The sequence below is a fragment of the Oncorhynchus masou genome, chromosome 18 (genome assembly GCF_036934945.1).
Source record: "Oncorhynchus masou masou isolate Uvic2021 chromosome 18, UVic_Omas_1.1, whole genome shotgun sequence".
Classification (NCBI taxonomy): Eukaryota; Metazoa; Chordata; class Actinopteri; order Salmoniformes; family Salmonidae; genus Oncorhynchus; species Oncorhynchus masou.
Genome location: NC_088229.1, coordinates 49,256,574 through 49,282,775, shown reverse-complemented (window position 1 = coordinate 49,282,775; position 26,202 = coordinate 49,256,574). Strand labels below are relative to the sequence as shown.

General features: G+C 43.8%; 1 protein-coding gene across 3 annotated transcripts in view; it reads right to left on the bottom strand.

The window, feature by feature from the left end:
• Positions 1-26,202, bottom strand: part of cpn1 (carboxypeptidase N, polypeptide 1) — a 188,453-nt gene that overhangs the window by 82,660 nt on the left and 79,591 nt on the right. For 2 of the 3 annotated variants that reach the window (XM_064923556.1, XM_064923554.1), the window contains exon 3: positions 23,258-23,413. In XM_064923556.1, the coding sequence (XP_064779628.1) occupies positions 23,258-23,413 (156 nt within the window). Of the gene's footprint in view, positions 1-8,761; positions 9,287-23,257; positions 23,414-26,202 lie in introns of those variants that run through there. The other variant, XM_064923555.1, reaches the window with a different exon arrangement.

Sequence of the window (26,202 nt, the reverse complement as noted above, 5' to 3'; positions counted from 1 at the left end):
ACCTCAAATGTTGATTTGGTTTGTTGTGACTTTAGGCTAATTTATATTAAAGATAATTTACTGATTACTGAAAAAAAGTCTTGATTTGATTTATTTGATTGATGTTGTTATCCTAACCAAATTAATCTAATTTATTTGTATTTTATTTCACCTTTATTTAACCAGGCAGGCTAGTTGAGAACAAGGTAGGCTAGTTGGCCAAGATAAAGCGTAGCAATTCGACACATACAACACAGAGTTACACATGGAATAAACAACACACAGTCAATAATACAGTAGAACAAAAGAAAACAAAAAGTCTATAACAGTGAGTGCAAATGAGGTTAAGTTAAGGAAATAAATAGGCCATGGTGGCGAAGTAAATACAATATAGCAATTAAACACTGGAATGGTAGATCGGCAGAAGATGAATGTGCAGGTAGAGATACTGGGGTGCAAAGGAGCAAAATAAATAAATAAATACCAGTATGGGGATGAGGTAGGTAGATAGATGGGCTGTTTACAGATAGGCTAAGTACAGGTGCAGTAATCTGTAAAATGCTCTGACAGCTGGTGCTTAAAGCTAGTGAGGGAGATGTGAGTCTCCAGCTTCAGAGATTTTTGCAATTCGTTCCAGTCATAGGCAGCAGAGAACTGGAAGGAAAGACGACCAAGGAGAAATTGGCTTTGGGGGTGACCAGTGAGATATACCTGCTGGAGCGCGTGCTACGAGTGGGTGCTGCTATGGTGACCAGTGAGCTGAGATAAGGCGGGGCTTTACCTAGCAGAAACTTGTAGATAACCTGTAGCCAGTGGGTTTGGCGACGAGTACCAACCAACGAGAGCTTACAGGTCGCAATTGTGGGTAGTGTATGGGGCTTTGGTGATAAACGGATGGCACTGTGATAGACTGCATCCAGTTTGTTGAGTAGAGTGTTGGAGGCTATTTTATAGATGACATCACCGAAGTCGAGGATGGGTAGGATGGTCAGTTTTATGAGGGTATGTTTGGCAGATTTAATTTTGGATTGGAGATGCTTAATGTGAGTCTGGAAGGAGAGTTTACAGTCTAACCAGACACCCAGGTATTTGTAGTTGTCCACGTATTCTAAGTCAGAGCCGTCCAGAGTAGTGATGCTGGACGGCGAGCAGGTGCGGGCAGCGATCGATTGAAAAGCATGCATTTAGTTTTACTTGCGTTTAAGAGCAGTTGGAAGGAGAGTTGTATGGCTTTGAAGCTAGTCTGGAGGTTAGTTAATTAACACAGTGTCCAAGGAGGGGCCAGAAGTATACAGAATGGTGTCGTCTGCATAGAGGTGGATCAGAGAATCAACATCAGCAAGAGCAACATCATTGATGTATACAGAAAAGAGAGTCGGCCCAAGAATTGAACCCTGTGGCACACCCATAGAGACTGCCAGAGGTCCAGACAACAGGCCCTCCAATTTGACACACTGAACTCTCAGAGAAGTAGTTGGTAAACCAGGCGAGGCAATCATTTGAGAAACCAAGGCTGCCGAGTCTGCCAATAAGAATGTTGTGATTAACAGAGTCAAAAGCCTTGGCCAGGTCAATGAATACGGCTGCACAGTAATGTCTCTTATCGATTGCGGTTATGATGTCGTTTAGAACCTTGAGCGTGGCTGAGGTGCACCCCTGACCAGCTCTGAAACCAGACTGCATAGCGGAGAAGGTATGGTGGGATTCGAAATGGTCAGAGATCTGTTTGTTAACTAGGCTTTCGAAGACCTTAGAAAGACAGGGTAGGATAGATATAGGTCTGTAGCAGTTTGGGTCTAGAGTGTCACCCCCTTTGAAGAGGGGGATGACCGTGGCAGCTTTCCATTCTTTGGGAATCTCAGATGATATGAAAGAGAGGTTGAACAGGCTAGTAATAGGGGTTGCAACAATTTCGGCAGATAATTTTAGAAAGAGAGGGTCCAGATTGTCTAGCCCGGCTGATTTGTAGGGGTCCAGATTTTGCAGCTGTTTCAGAACATTGGCTATCTGGATTTGGGTAAAGGAGAAATGGTGGGGGCTTTGGCAGGTTGCTGTGGAGGGTGCCAGGCAGTTGATCGGGGTAGGGGTAGCCACGTGGAAAGCATGGTCAGCCGTAGAGAAATGCTTCTTGAAATTCTCAATTATAGCGGATTTATCGGTGGTGATAATGTTTCCTAGCCTCAGAGCAGTGGGCAGCTGGGAGTAGGTGCTCTTATTCTCCATGGACTTTACAGTGTCCCATAACTTTTTTGAGTTAGTACTACAGGATGCAAATTTCTGTTTGAAAAAGCTTGCCTTAGCTTTTCTAACCTCCTGTGTATATTTGTTCCTAACTTCCCTGAGAAGTTGCATATCACAGGGGCTATTCGATGCTAATGCAGAACGCCACAGGATGTTTTTGTGCTGGTCAAGGTCAGACAGGTCTGGCGTGAACCAAGGACTATATCTATTCCTAGTTCTACAGTTTTTGAGAGGGGCATGCGTATTTAAGATGGTGAGGTAGGCATTTTTAAAGAATAGCCAGGCATCATCTACTGACGGGATGAGGTCAATGTTGTTCCAGGATACCCCGGCCAGGTCGATTAGAAAGGCCTGCTCGCAGAAGTGTTTCAGGGAGCGTTTTGACAGTGATGAGGGGTGGTCGTTTGGTCGCAGACCCATTATGGATGCAGGCAATGAGGCAGTGATCGCTGAGATCTTGATTGAAAACAGCAGAGGTGTATTTGGAGGGTGAATTAGTTAGGATGACATCTATGAGGGTGCCCGTGTTTACCGATTTCCGATTATTATGAAAACTTGAAATCGGCCCTAATTAATCGGCCATTGCGATTAATCGTTCGATCTCTAATTTGGGCTTGTACCTGGAAGGTTCATTGATAATTTGTGTGAGATTGAGGGCATCAAGCTTAGATTGTAGGATGGTCGGGGTGTCAAGCATGTCCCAGTTTAGGTCACCTAGTAGCACGAGCTCAGAAGATAGATTGGGGGCAATCAGTTCACATATAGTATCGAGGGCACAGCTGGGGGCAGAGGGAGGTCTATATCTTTGCAGTAGATTGCAACACCGCCCCCTTTGGCAGTTCTATCTTGGCGGAAAACATTAGTTAGCAATGGAGATTTCAGGGTTTGGTGGTTTTCCTAAGCCAGGATTCAGACACGGCTAAGTGGGTTGGCAGAGTGTGCTAAAGCAGTGAGTAAAACAAATTTGGGGAGTAGGCTTCTAATGTTAACATGCACAAAACCAAGGCTTTTACGTTTACAGAAGGCTGAAGAAGGCTGAAGAAATTCGGCTTGTCACCAAAAGCACTCACAAACTTCTACAGATACACAATCGAGAGCATCCTGGCGGGCTGTATCACCGCCTTGTACGGCAACTGCTCCACCCACAACCGTAAGGCTCTCCAGAGGGTAGTGAGGTCTGCACAACGCATCACCGTGGGCAAACTACCTGCCCTCCAGGACACCTACACCACCCGATGTTACAGGAAGGCCATAAAGATCATTAAGGACAACAACCACCCGAGCCACTGCCTGTTCACCCCGCTATCATCCAGAAGGCGAGGTCAGTACAGGTGCATCAAAGCTGGGACCGAGAGACTGACAAACAGCTTCTATCTCAAGGCCATCAGACTGTTAAACAGCAACCACTAACATTGAGTGGCTGCTGCCAACACACTGACTCAACTCCAGCCACTTTAATAATGGGAATTGATGGGAAATGATGTAAAATATATCACTAGCCACTTTAAACAATGCTACCTAATATAATGTTTACATACCCTACATTATTCATCTCATATGTATACGTATATACTGTACTCTATATCATCTACTGCATCTTTATGTAATACATGTATCACTCGCCACTTTAACTATGCCACTTTGTTTACATACTCATCTCATATGTATATACTGTACTCGATACCATCTACTGTATCTTGCCTATGCTGCTCTGTACCATCACTCATTCATATATCTTTATGTACATATTCTTTATCTCCTTACACTTGTGTGTATAAGACAGTAGTTTTGGAATTGTTAGTTAGATTACTTCTTGGTTATTACTGCATTGTCGGAACTAGAAGCACAAGCATTTCGCTACACTCGCATTAACATCTGCTAACCATGTGTATGTGACAAATAAAATTTGATTTGATTTGAGAAGTCAACAAATAAGAGCACCTGGGGGGTGGGAGTGGAGCTAGGCACTGCAGGACCTGCATTAACCTCCACATCACCAGAGGAACAGAGGAGAAGTAGGATAAGGGTACGGCGAAAGACTATACAAACTGGCCGTCGAGCACGTTTAAAACAGAGAGTAAAAGGAGCAGGTTTCTGGGCACAATAATATAGATTCAAGGCATAGTGTACAGACAAAGGTAAGGTAGGATGTGAGTACATTGAAGGTAAACCTATGCATTGAGTAATGAAGGGAGAGATATAGTCTCTAGAGATGTTTAAACCAGATGATGTCATCGCATATGTAGGAGGTGGAACAACATGGTTGGTTAAGGCATATTGAGCAGGGCTAGAGGCTCTACAGTGAATTAAGACAGTAATCACTAACCAGGACAGTAATGGACAAGGCATATTGATATTAGAGAGAGGCATGCGTAGCCAAGTGAACATATGGGTCCAGTGAGTGGTTAGGCTGGCTGGGGACACGGCGATTCAGACAGTTAGCAGGCTAACAAGCTAACAGTTAGTAGGCCAGAGCTAAACAAGCTAGCAGTTAGTAGACCAGGGCAAGCTAGCAGTTAGCAGGCCGGGTGAGCAAGCAAGCAATTAGCATGGGCTAGCAGTTAGTAGACCAGGGAGAGCTAGCAGTTAGGAGACCGGGTTAGCAAGCAAGCAGTTAGCAAAGGCTAGCAGTTAGCAGACCGGGCAGGCAAGCTAGCAGTTAGCAGACCAGGGCCCGACAGTTTAGCAGTTAGCAGACCGAGTTAGCAAACAAGCAGATAGTGTGGGCTAGAAAGTTAGCCTTGGGGGGGGACGTCGCGATGGGGTAAGTCTGTTTTTGCCTCTTCGTGCGGTGACGTCGATAGACCAGTCGTGGAATTAGTAGGGTTCCAAGTAGCTCTTGGTAGCTAGCAGGCCGATATTGTAGCCCAGGAGTATGCTTCGGTGGTAGCACAGGAGTCCTGGCCGAGCTACCTTCAAGCTAAATTGGTGCTTGCTCTGGGATGGAAACGCTAGCCAGGAGTAGTCATCTTAAGAGGGGCATTACTATGTATTAAGGGTTGGATATAGAGAAACTCTTGAATTAACTCTATCAGTAGTTATAATTAACCGTTATACCATGAATTACAATATTAACAATATAATCACATTAGATTTGATTATATTCTCATTCGGAATAGCCGACAAGTTCTGGAGCTGTAAAAACCCAGTCACTCGCAAATGGCTTCAGTTTCACAAATAATTCATTCAAGGTTTTATTTTCTAAAATAGGTAGTTTTAAAAGATACCATATAAAGGCAGGGTACAATGGGATACAACACAGTTATTCAGGCGAGAGTATTAAATATGAATGGCTGCTGTACTCAACCAAAATACAAAACTTAAAGCATTGTACTTGGGTCAAATCATTCACTAAACCCTAAACCTCAACTACATCTTGTAATGAATAATGTGAAAATTGAGCAAGTTTAGGTGACTAAACTGTTTGGAGTAACCCTGGAATGTAAACTGTCATGGTCAAAACATATTGATACAGTAGCTAAAATGGGGAGAAATCTGTCCTTAATAAAGCGCGGCTCTGCCCTCTTAACAACACTATCGACAAGGCAGGTCCTACAGGGCAGGTCCTACAGGTCCTAGTTTTGTCGCACCTAGACTACTGTTCAGTAGTGTGTTCAGGAGCCACAAAGAGGGACTTAGTACAATTGCAGTTGGCTCAGAACAGGGCAGTATGGCTGTCCTTTAAAAGTACACAGACATGCATGTCAATCTGTCATGGCTCAAAGTGGAAGAGAGATTGACTTCATCACTACTTGTTTTTGTAAGAGGTGTTGATAAGCTGAATGTACCGAGCTGTCTGTTTGAAGTACTTGCACACAGCTCGGACACCCATGCATACCCCACAAGACATGCCACCAGAGCTCTCTTCACAGTCCCCAAGTCCAGAACAGACTATGGGAGGCGCACAGTACTAGATAGAGACATGACTACATGGAACTCTAAAAAAAATCTGATTCTACTGCTTGCATCAGTTACCTGATCTGGAATAAATGTAAAAAAAATACACCTTATGGAACAATGGGGACTGTGAAGAGACACACACAAAGGTAGAGACAGATGTATACGCATACATTGTGTTATTGTTGCCTGGTGAACATTTTGTATTGTAGATATGTAGTGGTGTAATAATGCTATATGATGTACTGTTTTATCTTTAGTTTTTTTGTAATATAAGTGCTTTAATATATTTGGACCCCAGGAGGAGTGATCACAAATAAATACAAATACAATTGTACATTCACAGGATGTTTTTGAATGATATGATCTTACAAATTGAAAGAGGATGTTGCCTGCCCAGTTGGATTACGTTTGAATGGGATGAAGCCATGATAGAGCCGGGAAAAAGGCAGTGTTGTCCAAGTTTCTCTCTGAGTCCGGGAAAGCAAAGTCTATGAGAGCTCTTCTAAGCAGTAAATTCTTCCTCTGATCCCAGCTGGGATGGATTGCGAATTTCAGTCATTTAGTCTTTAATGCAAACAGTGAGTTTCACAGGATAATTTCTGGGATGATTGCTTCTGTCTGAGTAGGATAGGAAAAGTACATAAGTGTTTTGTCGATAGGAGTTTGATTTCCAAGGAGAGTTAGGTCATTCGTTCCTCATGGCATGGCCGCACCCCGAAGAAACTTGATCCACCGTCTGTTAGCAAGTCATGTAATTTATAGAGATACTCACAGAGGGCAGGTCAACATGTTTCAAGCAAACCACCATAGTCCCTGTGGCTAAGAACACTAAGGTAACCTGCCTAAATGATTACCGACCCGTTGCACTCACATCTGTAGCCATGAAGTGCTTTGAAAGGCAGGTCATGGCTCACATCAACGCCATTATCCCATAAACCCAACACCCCCTCCAATTTGCATACCGCCTCAACAGATCACAGATGATGCAATCTTTATTTCACTCCACACTGCCCTTTCCCACCTGGACAAACTACCTTCAGACGAGTCTTGCAAGGCTTCTGGGCATCCTAGAGATGTACATGTTCTTGAGTCTCTCCTTTCCATAGAGAAGTCATATCAGTGTGTAACACACAAACTGTTTAGACGCTACAGACAGAAGTTGGCAAATTGGTGTTACCGACTTCAGATGAGTTCTGTGACGTTTGTGGGGGTTGTAAAGTAAAACGGAGAACACCATCGTGTTTGTAAGAATCTAATCTTTCCGTTAAGTTGTCATATTAGTTTGGAAGCAAAAAGGCAGTGAGAAGACACATTTTGTTCTGACAAACACAGCTAAATTCTGCCACATTCCACCGCAGATGCGGAAGGCCGCCATTGGCGGATGCGGAGGACTGCAAAAAAAAGTCTGATGGATTTTGATGGGGACTTTTTAATCTTACTTTTATTTACTGATGCAGACAAATGAATCCATGCCTTTATTACATCCTACTATAAGGCTCTTCTATCAGGTTGTAACGCTACCAATCTGAAACTTCTCCAACTTGTACAAAATGCTGCCGACCAGGAAACATAAAGTTTGAACAGTCTCCAATACAAAACATACAAAGCTTTACACGGGCAAGCTCCCAAATACCTTAAAAACATGCAAATACAACTGTACACCAGCCTTCTTGCCATTCTGCAAATATAAAAACAAAAAACAAAGCTGGGGTCCCTTCTCCTACAGAGCACCAAACCTTATGAACAGCCTGTCAATCCACTTGGTCTCAATGTTTAAAACTAGACTAAAAAAACACCTTTAGTATTTTATATTTACTTTTTATCTCTGTGTCCTTGCTTACTTAACTTCCTGCTTTACCCAACTATACCCAGCTTGGGGTCTAAAAGGACCCCAGTCCACCCATTGATCCATCCACATGAGTGCCTGGCTGCTTCTCTTATGATCAAGGATTTATACTCCGGAATCCATCAATCCTACCCTTTGATCCCTCCACCTTTCCTCCTGGCTGTCACTGCACTGAATGTCACAGTTTCACTCCTGCCCTACTTCACCAATCAGTGCTAGTTGTTTACATGCATGATGGACAGTACCCTATGGTGCAAGATGCAACAGAAATTCTGGGGTAGGTAGAGAGCGAGAGAGGTTTGAGGAGGAGACTTGAAGCACTGGGCATCTTATGACATGGATTATTAAACTGAACAAAAATATAAACGCAATATGTTACAATTTAAATATTTTACTGAGTTACAGTTCACAGTGGTTTCTCCTTTAAAAATGGTGAGCTTACACCGTGGGACTTAGAGGTAATTTGTGGTTTAGTACGGTACCCTGCGTCACCACTTCATTGCTCCAGTACACGTTCCCGCATTTTTTATATGTTCATAATTAATAGGCTGACAAATCACTTTTAGCTACAGAATCTTACCCTGTGCATTTCCATCTCTTCCACTCTGTGTCAGGACCCGGTTACGAACCTGGGTCTCCGGAGTGAGAAACAGTCACTTAACCAACTGAGCCATGAATAGTCAGCAGAACCCAGAAGATGAGGCAGACACAGCAGTACTTAAGACGGTGTATTTAATAAAGTAAAAAGGAGAAGTCCTTCAATACAAAAAATGGCAAATCCAAAAGGTGGTAGGAATAGCACAAAAAGCCTCAAGAGATACTCAAAAATAAAAACAGAATTCCACAAGAGCATCCACCGGAATCGACAAGAGTACACAGAACACTAGGGCTGGGTGCTAACATACAAACACAGAGCCCAGAACTGAGGGAAACTAAGGGTTTAAATACAATCAGGGTTAACGAGGCATAGGTGCAAATAATAATGGGGAACAAGGGAAAAAACATGAGGTCAAAAAGCACAATGGGGGCATCTAGTGACCAAAACCCGGAACAACCCTGGCCAAATCCTGACAGAATCCCCCCCCTAGGAACGGCTCCTGACGTTCCTACCAGCTCTCTCAGGGTGGAGGACCCTGAACTGACGAATGAGGTCAGGGTCCAGGATGTCTTTGGCAGGAACCCAGGAGCGCTCCTCGGGACCGTAGCCTTCCCAGTCCACCAGATACTGCCAGGACCGCTGCATCCGGCGGGAATCCAGTATCCGATGGACGGTATAAGCCGGCTGACCTCCAATGACACGAGGCGGAGGGGGAGGTCTGTCTGCCGGGACAAGGGGAGAAAAAACAACAGGTTTTAACAATGAAATGTGAAATGTGGGATTAATCTTAAGGGATCTGGGTAAGTGTAGGCGATAAGAAACTGGGTTAACTCTCCTGGCAACCTTGAAGGGACCGATGTATTTTTGGGAAAGCTTGCGAGACTCCACCCGTAGAGGTAAGTCTCTTGTGGAGAGCCAGACTCTCTGGCCGGGGCGCAGGGTAGGCCCGGGACGGTGACGTCTGTTGGCTTGTTGTTGGTACCTCTGTGAGGAACGCATAAGATTAAGACGGGTCTTCCTCCACATAAGCCGACAGCGTCTGACGAACTTCAAGGCTGAAGGCACTCTGACTTCTGCCTCCTGGTCCGGGAACAATGGAGGAGCATAGCCAAACTGACACTCGTGCGGGGACATACCAGTGGAGGAGGAGCACAAGGTGTTGTGCGCGTATTCGGCCCAAACAATAAAGGATGACCATGTGGACGGGTTGTCACGAGTCATACATCGGAGGGTGGTTTCCAGGTCTTGATTCATCCTCTCTGTTTGGCCGTTGGACTCCGGATGGTACCCTGAAGATAGACTGGCAGAAGCCCCCATGAGTTGGCAGAAGGCCTTCCAAAACCTTGAGGCGAACTGGGGACCTCTGTCAGAAACCATATCTTGAGGAATGCCGAAGACTCGGAACACATGTTTAATTACCAACTCAGCCGTTTCCTTGGCAGAAGGTAACTTAGTCAGAGGGACGAACCTGGCCGCCTTTGAAAACCTGTCGATTATGACTAGGATAGTAGTATTGCCATGGGATGGAGGAAGTCCAGTAATAAAGTCCAATGAGATATGGGACCAGGGTCTGTGGGGAACAGGTAAAGGGTGAAGGAGTCCTTGAGGGCGGAGGTGAGAAGATTTGCTCTGACAGCACACGGGACAGGCATTGACGAAAGTGGCAACGTCTTCTCTTATGGTAGGCCACCAGAACTTACGCTGGATGAACTCCAAGGTGCGACCTACGCCCGGATGACAGGTGAGGCGAGAGGAGTGCCCCCACAGAAGGACATGAGTCCTCACTGCCTTGGGGACAAACAACCGATTGGCAGGACCTCCTTTCGGGTCCGGTTCGCTAGCTTGAGCACGTCTCACGGTATCCTCAACTTGCCACGAGATCGGAGCCACAATCTTAGCAGCAGGAAGGACAGGCATGTCCGTGTCATCTCGAATGGCAGGAGCGTAGACTCGGGACAGGGCATCCGGTTTGAGATTCTTCGACCCGGGCCGATAGGTGAGGATAAACTGGAATCGATTGAAGAAAAGAGACCATCTAGCTTGTCTAGAGTTCAACCGCTTCGCCTGCTGGATATACTCCAGATTTTTGTGGTCCGTAAGCACTTGAAACGGGTGAGAAGCCCCTCGAGCCAGTGTCTCCATTCCTTCAATGCCATCTTAACCGCTAGGAGTTCACGATCCCCCACATCGTAGTTCCTCTCAGTCGGGGTAAGCCGGTGTGAGAAGAAAGCGCACGGATGAAGCTTCTTGTCTTCACCCCTCTGAGACAGGACAGCTCCAACACCAACCTCTGATGCGTCTACCTCCACCACAAATGGTTCATCCGTAGTCGGTAGTATCAGGATGGGAGCAGAGAGAACGCGCTGCTTGAGTCCTTGGAAGGCCGTCTCAGCTTCTCTTCCCCACAAAAACCTTGCATTGCCACCCTTGGTTAAAGCTGAGAGAGGGGCTGCCACCAAGCTGAAGTTCTTGATGAACTTGCGGTAAAAGTTTGTGAAGCCCAGGAAACGCTGAACTTCCTTAACGGATTTGGGGGTGGGCCAATCCGCTACCGCCCCTACCTTCCTGGGGTCCATTTGGACTCGACCGGGTTCCACTACAAATCCCAGGAATTGTACTCGGGATGAATGGAATTCACATTTTTCCGGCTTAACGTACCGGCTGTCCAGGAGGCGTTTGAGTACTTGTCTGACATGCTTAGTGTGTTCTTGAAGGGAGCTCGAAAAGATGAGGATGTCATCCAAGTAAACGAACACAAATATGTTAAGCATATCCCTAAGCACATCGTTTATGAGCGCTTGGAACACCGCTGTGGCGTTGGTCAGGCCGAAGGGCATCACCAAGTATTCATAGTGACCAGTAGGCGTGTTGAAAGCAGTCTTCCACTCGTCACCAGGTCTGATCCGCACAAGATGGTATGCATTCCGCAGGTCAAGCTTAGTGAAAACAACTGCTTCCTGGAGCAGCTCGAAGGCTGTGGCCATAAGGGGTAGCGGGTAACGGTTACGGACGGTTATGGCATTGAGTCCCCGGTAGTCGATGCAAGGACGTAATCCACCGTCTTTCTTGGCCACAAAGAAAAACCCTGCTCCCGCCGGGGAGGTGGATGGACGCATGAGGCCTGCTTCCAGAGCGTCCTTGATGTAGGTATCCATAGCAGCTCGTTCGGGTGGAGATAGGGAAAAGATCCGACCCCTGGGGGGGCAAGTGCCCGGAAACAGGTCGATGGGGCAATCATAAGGTCTATGGGGTGGTAGCATGGTGGCCCTCTGTTTGCTAAACACCAGTTTGAGGTCATGGTAACACTCGGGAACTCGGGTCAGGTCGATGGATTCTAAAGACTCGGGAGTAGAACTCTGGGAATTCGGGAAAATACAAATAGCTTGGCACGTAGGACCCCACTGCTTGATAGTGCCCACAGACCAGTCGATGTGAGGGTTATGGCTGTGAAGCCAGGGGTATCCAAGGACGAGAGGGAACTCGGAACAGGAGATCAAATGAAAGTTCATCAATTCCTGGTGTTGTGAAACTGAAAGTCGCAAGGAGGTAGTGACATGAGTGACAAGTCCAGATCCCAAAGGGCTTCCATCCAATGTAGTGACCCTCATGGGTTCACTTAGAGGTTCAGAGGGAACGCCATTCTCCTTCGCCCAGACACCATCCATGAAGTTACCTGCGGCTCCAGAGTCTACCAAGGCTTGAAGGTGAAGCTTGTGGTTGTCCCAGGAGAGGGTGACTGGAATGAGCAGACGGGAGTTGGACGGATGGGAGGAGGTTATGTTTCCCGTTACAGTTCCCCCCGGTCTGTACGGGACAGAGCGTTTCCCTGGAGCCCGGGACACGTTGAACGGAAATGGCCCGGTTTGCCGCAATATAGACAGCGTCGCTCCCTCATCCGGCGGTCTCTCTCAGCCTGGGAGATGCGTCCAATCTGCATGGGTTCCGATGGAGCCAGCGAGGATAAAGGTGGGGACTCGGAGCTGGGACTGATAGGGGCTAGAGGTCTACGGTTGAGTTCTCTCTCTCAGACGCTGGTCAATGCGTGAGGCCAACTTGATCAGGGACTCGAGATTGTCCGGTGGTTCCCGAGTGGCCAGTTCATCTTGGATAGTGTCGGAAAGGCCTTTCAGAAAGCACACCGTGAGCGCCTCGTTGTTCCAGCCACTTGCTGCTGCCACCGTGCGGAACTGGATGGCATAGTCCGTCACGCTGCGCCCACCTTGGTGGAGAGTCAGGAGCTGTTTGGCTGAGTCAGAACCACTGCTTGGGCCTTGAAACAGCGCCTCGTTGTTCCAGCCAACCACTGCGGAACTGGATGGGCCTTGCCCACCTTGGTGGAGAGTCAGGAGCTGTTTGGCTGAGTCAGAACCACTGCTTGGGCCTTGAAACACTCGTTTGAATTCCTCAGCAAAGGCAGAGTAGCTGGCACAGCAGGAACTATGGGCATCCCACACAGCAGTAGCCCAGGCCAGGGCTTTTTCCGACAGCAGGGTGATGATATAAGCGATCTTAGACCGGTCGGTGGGAAACGACGAGGGTTGTAGCTCAAAGGAGAGAGAACATTGGGTGAGAAACCCTTTACAAGCACTTGGATCACCTGAGAACCGTTGGGGAGGTGGAAGACGAGGTTCAGCCAGGGGGTTAACTGCCATGGGTACGTGAATCTGAGGTACTGGGACGGGAACTGTTGCCGGGGTAAGACGATCAGATATTTGCTTAATGGAAGTCAGCATCTCCGACAGAAGATGAGAATGTCTAGCCATTAAGGCCTCTTGCTGAACCAGGGCGGCTTCGTGGCGTTGGACAGTCTCCTGGTGGTGGGACAGCATGGCAAAAAGGTCCTGGGAACTGGCTGCCTCTGGGTTCATTTTTGGCTCTGTGTTTCTGTCAGGACCCGGTTACGAACCTGGGTCTCCGGAATGAGAAACAGTCACTTAACCAACTGAGCCACGAATAGTCAGCAGAACCCAGAAGATGAGGCAGACACAGCAGTACTTAAGACGGTGTATTTAATAAAGTAAAAATGAGAAGTCCTTCAATACAAAAAATGGCAAATCCAAAAGGTGGTAGGAATAGCACAAAAAGCCTCAAGAGATACTCAAAAATAAAAACAGAATTCCACAAGATCATCCACCGAATCGACAAGAATACACAGAACACTAGGGCTGGGTGCTAACATACAAACACAGAGCCCAGAACTGAGGGAAACTAAGGGTTTAAATACAATCAGGGGACACGAGGAACAGGTGCAAATAATAATGGGGAACAAGGGAAAAAACATGAGTGGCTCAGTCGGTAAAGCATGGCGCTTGCAACGCCAAGCGTCGTGGGTTCGATTCCCGCTGGGGCCACCCATATGTAAAAGTAGTGGCCCCAGCCGACTTGTAAGTCGCTTTGGACAAAAGCGTCTGCTAAATGGGATATATATGAGGTCAAAAAGCACAATGGGGGCATCTAGTGACCAAAACCCGGAACAACCCTGGCCAAATCCTGACACTCTGTCCTTCATTTCTTTCTCCAGCACCCAGAGAGAGGGCCTGTCAACAGTTTAATTAAATATGTTTTGTTGTGAAAACGTTACTATCGATGTTCCCGAACAGATTTCACTTGGCTTTCCAAATTAAGCACTGGGTAGCTGCAGGAACAGGGTTGGAGAGCCGGTTTGGGTGGAATATCACTGGTTTGATTTATTTTATTTAACCTTTATTTAACTAGACAAGTCAGTTAAGAACAAATTCTTATTTTTCAATGACTTCCTACCAAAAGGCCTCCTACGGGGACAAGGTTTAGGATTTATTTTACATTTATAAATAGGACAAACCACTACACTACATAAAGAGAGACCTAAGGCAACAACATAGCAAGGCAACGACACATGACAACACAACATGGTAGCAACACCACATGACAACAACATGGTAGAAACACAACATGGCAGCAGCACAACATGGTAGCAGCACAAAATATTGTGCAAACATTATTTAGCACAGACAACAGCACAAAGGCAAGATGGTAGAGACAACAATACTGCCCTACCAAGCTAAAAGGCAGTAACTGCTCTTTGGTCGATTATTAGTTCATGCCATTTTTGCTACAGTAAATGCATGCTTAATCATATGAACAAGAATCCTGTCGCTATTGTATTCTGTTTCGGAGAAAATGGGGGTCACATTAGCAGTAACTGCAAAAAGTTACTGTGATACAAATGTAAATGGCAGTAACTGAACTTACTGTCTCTTAGCTTGGCTTTGACCTGCCCTTGGCTGCATTTACTGCCTTTTACCATGGTATCATATCATTTTATTTTGATAGTGATACAGTCGAACCTGTATGGCACTGAATGACAGCTACACACACCTACATTGCTAATTTAGGCACGGCAATGGCACAGCATTCCCGGGGGGAAATTATGGTTGACATCATTGAGGACCTTTAAGGTTGCAGTGACACATCCCATATCCTGAGCAGAAACCAGATTGCATACCAGAGAGAATACTATAGACATCAAGAAAGCCAGTCAGTTGATAAATTGACTAGTTTTTCCAAAACTTTTGATAAACAGGGCAAAATAGAAATGGGCTTATAACAATCATCTGGATCTGCCGCTTTAAATAAAGGATGCACCGTGGCTTCCTTCCAAGCAATGGGAACTTCCCCAGAGAGGAGAGACAGGTTAAAAAAGTAAGAGATAGGCATGGTGATGATAGGGGCTACAACCTTAATGATCTAAACCATCTGACGCAGATTTTTTTGGGGTCAAGTTTAAAGAGCTCCTTTAAATCAAATCAAATTGTATTTGTCACATGCGCAGAATACAACAGGTGTAGACCTTACAGTGAAATTCTTACCTACAAACCCTTAACCAACAATACAGTTTTAATAAAAATAAATAATAAATAAAAATAATAGTAGCAAATAATTAAAGAGCAGCAGTAAAATAACAATAGCGAGGCTATATACAGGGGTACCGGTACAGAGTCAGTGTGCAGGGGCACCGGTTAGTGTTAGTCGAGGTAATTGAGGTAATATGTTCATGCAGGTAGAGTTCTTGAAGTGACTAGGCATAGATAATAACAGAGTAGCAGCAGCGTAAAAGAAGGGCGTGGGGGGTGGGGCAATGCAAATAGTCTGGGTAGCCATTTGGTTAGATGTTCAGGAGTCTTATGGGTAGGGGGTAGAAGCTGTTTAGAAGCCTCTTGGACCTAGACTTGGCACTCCGGTACCTCTTGCCATGCGGTAGCAGAGGGAACAGTATATGACTAGGGTGACTGGAGTCTTTGACAATTTTTAGGGCCTTCCTCTGACATGTTCTGGTATAGAGGTCCTGGATGGCAGGAAGCTTGGCCCCAGACTTGCACCACAGACTCAGTGTCTGCCTGAGAGCAGAAACTTTGTAGCAATCCCATGCTCCTCAAACAGTGGTTGATGTGTGGAGTGAAATAACCAGAGGAGCCTACCAGCATGAGTGAAGCACACAGTTCCTGCCCATTTGATAATGGTCCATTCTAAATGTAAACTAATTTTACATATCAGTAAAGACAAGATTAAATTGAGAAGAGTCTGATGGGTGAAAATATGATCACTTGATGAAAGAAAATCAAGCTTTTTTTGCGACTTCAAATCATTGGGGGTGGCAGGTAGAGAAGTGGTGAGAGCTTTGGGCCCGTAACCGAAAGGTTGCTGGAACTAATCCCTGAGCCGACAAGGTAAAAATCAGTCGTTCTGCCCTTGAACAAGGCAGTTAACCCACTGTTCCCTGGTAGGCCGTCATTGTAAATAATAATTTGTTCTCAACTGACTTGCCTTGTTGAATTAAGGTTACACATCAATAGCCTATAGTTGCATCATGAAGCACATATTTCTATGGTTTGTATCATTGACTTCTAAAGTTGCCAAATAACTCTAGCAAATCTAGCATATAGGACCTGTTTCAAATGATCACTTTTACACTCAACATATCCACTTCATATGCGCACTCTTGCTCCGGAATGGTAAAAATAACCTTTCTATTTTATTCAACTAAGTTCAATTATATTCTTCTTACTATAAAATCATATAAAACAAAATAATGGCACAGGACTTATAAGCATGGCTTTCTCTGCAACAATAACAAGCCTACTGACTGTAGGATGATTTATTAGACTTTTGAAAAATGTAAATGTTCCAAAGGTGCGCAACAGCAGCTTGTACTGTATTTCATGACCTCCACAGCCCTTCAAATCAATGTGGATGATGTGGAGGTTAATGCAGGTCCTGCAGTGCCTAGCTCCACTCCCACCCCCCAGGTGCTCTTATTTGTTGACTTCTCAAATCAAATCAAATTTGCGAGTGTAGCGAAATGCTTGTGCTTCCAGTTCCAACAATGTAGTAATAACCAACAAGTAATCTAACTAACAATTCCAAAACTAATATCTTATACACAGTGTAAGGGGATAAAGAATATGTACATAAAGATATGAATGAGTGATGGTGCAGAGCAGCATAGGCAAGATACAGTAGATGGCATCGAGTACAGTATATACATATGAGATGAGTATGTAAACAAAGTGGCATAGTTAAAGTGGCTAGTGATACATGTATTACATAAGGATGCAGTAGATGATAGAGTACAGTATATACATATACATATGAGATGAATAATGTAGGGTATGTAAACATTATATTAGGTAGCATTGTTTAAAGTGGCTAGTGATATATTTTACATCATTTCCTATCAATTCCCATTATTGAAATGGCTGGAGTTGAGTCAGTGTGTTGGCAGCAGCAACTCAATGTTAGTGGTTGCTGTTTAACAGTCTGATGGCCTTGAGATAGAAGCTGTTTTTCAGTCTCTCGGTCCCAGCTTTGATGCACCTGTACTGACCTCGCCTTCTGGATGATAGCGGGGTGAACAGGCAGTGGCTCGGTGGGTGTTGTCCTTAATGATCTTTATGGCCTTCCTGTAACATCGGGTGGTGTAGGTGTCCTGGAGGGCAGGTAGTTTGCCCCCGGTGATACGTTGTGCAGACCTCACTACCCTCTGGAGAGCCTTACGGTTGTGGGCGGAGCAGTTGCCGTACCAGGCGGTGATACAGCCCGCCAGAATGCTCTCGATTGTGAATCTGTAGAAGTTTGTAAGTGTTTTCGGTGACAAGCCGAATTTCTTCAGCCTCCTGAGGTTGAAGAGGTGCAGCTGCGCCTTCTTCACGATGCTGTCTGTGTGAGTGGACCAATTTAGTTTGTCTGTGATGTGTATGCCGAGGAACTTAAAACTTACTACCCTCTCCACTACTGTTCCATCGATGTGGATAGGGGGGTGTTCCCTCTGCTGTTTCCTGAAGTCCACAATCATCTCCTTAGTTTTGTTGACGTTGAGTGTGAGGTTATTGTCCTGACACCACACTCTGAGGGCCCTCACCTCCTCCCTTTAGGCCGTCTCGTCGTTGTTGGTAATCAAGCCTACCACTGTTGTGTCGTCCGCAAACTTGATGATTGAGTTGGAGGCGTGCGTTGCCGCGCAGTCGTGGGTGAACAGGGAGTACAGGAGAGGGCTCAGAACGCACCCTTGTGGGGCCCCAGTGTTGAGGATCAGCGGGGTGGAGATGTTGTTGCCTACCCTCACCACCTGGGGCGGCCCGTCAGGAAGTCCAGTACCCAGTTGCACAGGGCGGGGTCGAGACCCAGAGTCTCGAGCTTGATGACGAGCTTGGAGGGTACTATGGTGTTAAATGCCGAGCTGTAGTCGATGAACAGCATTCTCACATAGGTATTCCTCTTGTCCAGATGGGTTAGGGCAGTGTGCAGTGTGGTTGAGATTGCGTCGTCTGTGGACCTATTTGGGCGGTAAGCATATTGGAGTGGGTCTAGGGTGTCAGGTAGGGTGGAGGTGATATGGTCCTTGACTAGTCTCTCAAAGAACTTCATGATGACGGAAGTGAGTGCTACGGGGCAGTAGTCGTTTAGCTCAGTTACCTTAGCTTTCTTGGGAACAGGAATATATAAAGATAAGTGTATCCCATTACTCAAGAATATGAGTAATGCCAGGCACACCGGTTTGTTTCAAGAACTGCTTGGTTTTTCACTCTCAACAGCTTGGTTTTTCACTCTCAACAGTTTCGCATGTGTATCAAGAATGGTCCAGCACCCAAAGGACATCGAGTCAACTTTAATAACAACTGTGTGAAGCATTGGAGTAAACATGGGCCAGCATCCCTGGGGATGCTTTCGACACCTTGTAGAGTCCATGCTCTGACGAATTGAGGGTGCAACTCAATATTAGGAAGGTGTTGCTAATGTTTGGTAAACTATACTTTTCTAAAGAATGTCTTCGGTGAGGTAATTCATATTACTGAGAAGAAATAGGAAAACATTGGGAGCCATGCCATTCTGAAGAGGTTTTGTTCTAACTATAAGATTTATGGGAAGATTGTTCCATTTAATTAGATCTGCTTTCATATTCTTGAGTAATGGGATACACTTATCTTTATATATATTTGTTGATTGTTGTCACTTATTTAGCATCCTATGTATTTTATATTTGCTGTGGTCCACTTAAAGGATTGCAGAAGATCATGAGTTATTATTTTTCCTATTGCCATTATTTTTTTTTTCCCACGTTCATTTTATATCCAGTAATTGTGAAGGTTTGTATAAAAAAAAATCATTTAACACATTTTGGGTTTGTTCATTCTCCATATTCTGTTAATGTATTTTCTGTTGGTGTAATTAATCAGGATACCAGAGAAGGATCCGATACCACTATGTCATTATTTGAACCCAGTAAATTGTTCAGAGAATTCTTGGATAGCTTTTCTTACTTTGAGAAAAAAAGGAGCAGTATTTTGCAGTTTATATTATATAAATGAGAGTGTGAGGGAAGTGTGAGTGTCACGATTCCGACCGAAGGTGGCTCCCCTTCCCGTTCGGGTGGTGCTCAGCGGTCGTCGTCGCCAGCCTACTAGCTGCCACTGATTATTTCCTCCCCCTCCTTATGTGTTTATTGAGTGCACCTGTTTTGAGTTGGGTATAATATTAGTGAGGCTTTATAAGTCAGCCGGCCCGCCTGGTTCCTTGTGCGGGATTAATTATTGTGACCTTCTGTTTTGTGTAACGTCTGTGGGTTTCGTGTTTTCCCATTTCGTGGGTTTTTCTGAACAGTTTAAGTCCCCCTGTTTGGGGCGTTTGTTTGTTTATTTATACGCCCTGTGTTTTCGTGTGGTTGGCTTATGTTCGCCGTGTTTTGTGCATTAAAGTAGCACTCTCCTGAACTCTCTGCTTCCTGCACCTGACTTCTCACCCACTACACTCAGAACGTTACAGTGAGGGATGGTGAATATGAATATGTGTAGGTAATATGTTGGGCTGGAATGAATGAGAATGGATGAGTAAGTCAATGGATGGATGGCTGTAAGTATGTCTGAGAGGTAGGGAGGGAGGAGAAAGATGGGAGGTTGGGGCAAGCTTGTCTTGGGTGGGCAAGGATGAGACTGAATGAATGGCAAAAGGATATGGGCGATAGTTGTGTATTTTATTTCACAATTGAATTCAGATTAGGACCATCAATGATAAGGAGGGTGAAGTGGTTGATTTAATTTAGAAAGAAAATAGTGTAATGATGAGTTTGTGAAATGGTTATTTATCAGTGTTGGCGCTCATGTTTTGCAGGTTTTTATCATTCAGTTTTAGATTTTACTTTGTTAAAAACCTCTTAAGGATTGGACCCTTTAACAAAAAAAATAGCCTAAAATTAAATAAAATCTAACTGCTTGTAGCTCAGGACCTGAAGCAAAGATATGCATTTGATACCATTTGAAAGGAGGGGGTCTCTGATCCTGTAGAGGTTAAAAGAAGCTGTTATGGGACTATAACTCTGTTATTACTCAAATTTATTGTAAGGGAAAATGAAAACATGATACGTGTTGCAATAGGCCTTTAGAATAATGGCAAACATATACTTGACTCCATTCAAGTTGATGAGGAATGAATGACAAATGGATGAATCGGCAAAAGTTGTGCATATTACTTCACAACTGAATTTAAATTAGGCCTAAGTTAATGATAAAGAGGGTGAAGAAATTGATTTGAATTTAGAATAACAATAGTGTAATGAGTTTGTGTTATGCCTATTTATCGGCGTTGGCGCTCATGTTAATAATTTGACCGTGCGCCTTGCGGGTTGATACCATTCCTCTTTTACTTTGCAAAAATAAGCAGTTACGGGACTGTTTTATTTACTATAACTCTATTACTAATCACATTTATTGTAAGGGAAACTAACACATGATAGGTGTTGCAGTAGGCCTTTAGAATAATGCAAAACATATCCTTGACTCTATCCAAGTTGATGAGCGAAAGGGAAACAAACAATGCCAGTCAGCCTGCGCAGCCGACCCAACGAAACTACTCCTAAACTATATCGAAAATTATTTCAAACTTAAGACAGCCAATAGAGAAGATTAAGTTGATTAGTGACAATATTATCAGTTGTCAAATCATACATGAAGAGATGGGCGCACCTTGTATTTGACAAAGGAGCATCATTTTATGCAGGTAAAACATTGATGTCTATATAGTATCAGAAAGGTCATATTCTTCAGTTTCTATGACATTTTCCTTTGTCAAATAACTCAAAATTCAAGATGTACAGCTTTATTTCCAAATGTTCACAAGAATATCTGCGCTGTCCATGCATTCAACACATGACCACACACTCGGCACATTGCTCTGGCTACTAAGCAAAGACTAGTAACATAAGCTTAAAATATGCTATTCTGTTTTCTTTTAAATATATTTACTTATTTTCACCATTTTTCTTTAGACCTGCCAAAACAAAATTATAATGGACTTCTTTGTGATAGACTGTTTTTACTTGTAGCCTAAAATAAAGTAATGCAAATGTTATTATGCTCTTAGAAATAATAGTTTAGTATTTTTATGTTACCTAAGACCTTTATGAACACAAATGTATTATTCTTCAGATAGCATATATTAAATGTATTTATTAGACTGTTAGATTGTTGATGGGTCTTTGGCTGGAAGTGTCAAAAATTGGCTTTCGGACCACATTTCTCACTTGGACTTTGTAGAATTAAAATAAACATATTTGACTCTAAACAAATAACTATTGTCGTTCAATTTTTACATGTATATACTGTATTTCCACAAATATTTATTAATGCAATTCATGCTTTATATTTGTTTATGCACTATTTATCAACCGTTGGTTTTCATGTTTGCGCATCTTGTGGGTTGATATGAATCTGATGTGTCTGTGTGCTAAAGGTGTAGCCCAGCAACATGAAAGGCCAGGCGATTGTAGTGTTAATAGCATCATAGGTTTGATTGTGTGATAATATAAATGTCTTCTAATATGTGGAAATTGACCATTTTTACACAACTCTCCTCTTTCTTTCTTCCTAGCAGTTATCCATTGCAGACTGGTTGATGGATTAGGCTAGTCAACGACTGGCAAGGACCTTCACTTCTCTTGCATTTCTGCTCTAGGCCTATGTCCACAGTGAGTAATCACAACATATCACCTCACACTACACACTGTAGTATTAAACAGGAATTTACCACAACAAGCAACATGTAACAAAACTTTCCTAATAATAACACGCACAACCGTCACAGTGCCTGCTCTATCTGAGTTAAATGTTTTAAAAAACTATTAATTTCACAGGTTAAAAAAAGAACAAAAAGGAACTAAAGTCGGCAAAAAAAGAAACGTCCTTTTTTCAGGACCCTGCCTTTCAAAGATAATTCGTAAAAATCCAAGTAACTTCAGATTTTCACTGTAAAGGGTTTAGGAGGGTATATCGTCAAAGGATTGAGCGTTCCACCGAGGCCTGTACTCTGGAGCGGGATCAATTTGGAGGTGGAGGGTCTGTCATGGTCTGGGGCGGTGTGTCACAGCATCATCGGACTGAGCTTGTTGTCATTGCAGGCAATCTCAACGCTGTCCTTTACAGGGAATACATCCTCCTCCCTCATGTGGTACCCTTCCTGCAGGCTCATCCTGACATGAAAAGGCCACCAGCCATACTGCTCGCTCTGTGCAAGACAGGAATGTCTGTGTTCTGCCATGGCCAGCGAACAGCCCGGATCTCAATCCCATTGAGAACACCTGGGACCTGTTGGATCGGAGGGTGAGGGCTAAAGCTATTCCCCCAGAAATGTCCAGGAACTTGCAGGTGCCTTGGTGGAAGAGTGGGGTAACATCTCTCAGCAAGAACTGGCAAATCTGGTGCAGTCCATGAGGAGGAGATGCACTGCAGTACTTAATGCAGCTGGTGGCCACACCAGATACTGACTGTTACTTTTGATTTTGACCCCCCCCTTTGTTCTGGGACACATAATTCCATTTTTGTTAGTCACATGTCTGTGGAACTTGTTCAGTTCATGTCTCAGTTGATGAATCTTATGTTCATACAAATATTTACACATGTTCAGTTTGCTGAAAATAAATGCAGTTGACAGTGACAGGACATTTCTTTTTTTGCTGAGTTTATATAAACCGGGACTTTGTTGGGGTTCAAACCGGTTCAGAATTGTATTTTGCTTGTCGGAACAGTGGAGAAAGAAAGTAAAAAACAGTGGTTCTGTTCAGAAAGAAACTGTTGGACAGAATTTTGGGTTTCAATCCCTGGTCTTAACCCCATGTATTCTTCCTGTACTTGGTCTTGTGGTTGATCTGCAGGGCTGTCTGTACATACCTGATGCTCCCAGTTATCAGGCAGGGGCAGGTGATGGTTCCGACCATTAGTCTTCTCATAGTAGTACATGAGAGCGTTCAGGTCTGGAAAATTCCGGTTCAGGTCCACCTCCCTGGAGTTGCCTCGCCCAACTAGGTAGCCATTGAACTCAGGACCCTGATGGACAAACAGAAGAAAAATTCTATGAGGTTACGCTATATCCAAAAGTCCTATTTCAACGGATGTTCCCCTGGTAACAGTGATTACCTTCACTAGCGTAGGGGGCACTATTTTCACCTCCGGATGAAAAGTGTGCCCAAAGTAAACTGCCTGCTACTTAGTCCCAGAAGCTAGGATATGCAGATAATTGGTAGAGTTGGATAGAAAACACACTAAAGGTTCCAAGACTGACTGGGATTTTTTTTATGTTTGTAGTTTTCTATTGTATGCCATTACAGTATCCATTGACTTAGGACTCAAATTGCACTTCCTATGGCTTCCACTAGATGTCAACAGTATTTAGAAATTGTTTCAGGCCTGTATTCTGAAAAATGCGAGTGTAAGACCACTCTGAATGAGTGGACCTTACAGTGTCCCAGAGGTTTTTCATGCGCGTGACCTAGAGTGCGCCTTTGTTTACCTTTTATATTGATAACGTTATTGTCCTGTTTAAATATTATCGATTATTTAGGCTAAAAACAACCTGAGGATTGATTATAAACATCGTTTGACATGCTTCTACAAATTTTACGGATACTATTTGGATGTTTCGTCTGCTTGTTGTGACTGCGTTTGAGCCTTTGAATTACTGAACAAAACGCGAGAACAAAACGGATGTTTTTGGATATAAACAGGGACTTCGTCGAAGAAAAGGAACATTTATTGAGTAAATGAGAGTCTTGTGAGTGCAACCATATGAAGATCAAAGGTAAGTGATTAATTTTATTGCCATTTTCTGATTTGTGTAACTGTTCTACTTGGCTGGTAACTGTTTGTAATGATTTGCCTGCTGGGCGCTGTTCTCAGATAATTGCATGGTATGCTTTCGCCGTAAAGCCTTTTTGAAATCGGACACAGTGGTTGGATTAACAAGAAGTTAATCTTTAAACCGATGTATAACAATTGTATGTTTTATGAATTTTTATGAGTATTTCTGTTTTTGAATTTGGCGCTCTGCATTTTCACTGGATATTGGCCAGGTGGGATGCTACCCTAGTGATTGGGTATTTTATGGCTTTACTTTGAATAAAGTGGTTAAGTGGTCAGTGGTGTAGTGCTCTTTTTTAGATGCCTAAGCACTCAGTCAGCATTTAGAACATACACATTTTAAGCCATACACACCAGAAAAGCTGGTGAAACCCTATTGTATTTGTTTGCGTACACTATTAGGGGTTCAGCAGTGAAGCTGGTGAAACCATATTGTATTTATGGGATTCTGTAAATTGATGCACAAAAACAACTTGGTCAAATGGTGGCGCTATAAACAAACTTTGAATTCAAAAGGTCTGCCGACTCCTCGTTCAACCTAGAGTCTTGGAATTTGGTACATATGTTTACCGAAAGGAACACATTTGCCTCTTGGACCAATGACGTCACAGTGATGGATTATCTGTTTTGAAAATAGTATAAATTATTCTACATTTTTAAACAACATCTCCTCAGACACCACGAAACCAATTTCTCCCAAACTTGCTGTACAGCATCTATAGACCAAGATATTGAAATGTATTATACATGAAGTTGATATCTTAAACGTCATGGCAGCTGTGAGCCAGTGAATTTGAGTGAGTTTGGGCCTGACAATTCAAGACTCTTGGAGGGAATAGAGCACTCTGCTGGCCATGCATTTCAATAGTCTACAATGTTTCCTGAAGTGTGCACAGATCCACTACCCACATGGATTGAAAAGTATAACATTGGTGTGAGTACCAGAGATGAAGTCAAGACCGTACCCCTTTAGATCTAGACCAAGACTAGACTTTCTCAGACCCAGACCATGGACAAGTGGGTCGAGACTATGACCAGACCAAGACCAGTTTAAATGGGTAAAAATAAGATCCAGTGGAGTAATTTTAATTATTTTTTATTTTTTAATCCTTTATTTAACAAGGCAAGTCAGTTAAAATCTTATTTACAATGATAGCCTAGGAACAGTGGGTTAACTGCCTTGTTCAGGGGCAAAATGACAGATGACCTTGTCAGCTCAGAGATTTGATTTAGCAATCTTTCGGTTACTGGCCCAATGCTCTAACCACTAGGCTACCTGCCCTTTGAGTAAAGTATAGCTCTGTACAGTACAGTTCAGTAAACTATAATTCAGTACAGTATAGTATACTAAGGTACATTACAATAATGTACCTTAGTACAGTATAGCTCAGTACAGTACAGTTCATTACAGTAGAGTATAGTTCAGTACAGCACATTACAGAGCAGTAAAGGACATTAGAGTACAGAGCACATTATAGTGAAGTATAGTACATTATAGAGGTCTATGTTTGAGCCAAATATACACCTATGTTTGTGCTCTTTGAGCGTTGGAGCCAATTGCAGGCTCTGCATGTCAATAACCTACATGCAGAAACTACTCTTCCTGGGGTTCATATAAAACGTACAAATCCATGACAAAATACAGAACAGTAATAGACAAGAACATCATAAGATATTACGTTAAATTAAAATGTAAATAGGAGTTATACACTGAGTGTACACAACATTTGTAACACCTTTCCTAATATTGAGTTGCACCACCTTTTGCCATCAGAATAGCCTCAATTCATTGGAGCATGGAGGCTACAAGGTATCGAAAGCATTCCAGAGGGATGCTGGCCCATGATGACTCCAATGCTTCCCACAGTTGTGTCAAGTCGGCTGGATGTCCTTTGGGTGGTGGACCATTCTTGATGCACACAGCAAACAGTTGAATGTGAAACAAACAAAGGACAAACAGTCTGACATATTATTGTTCT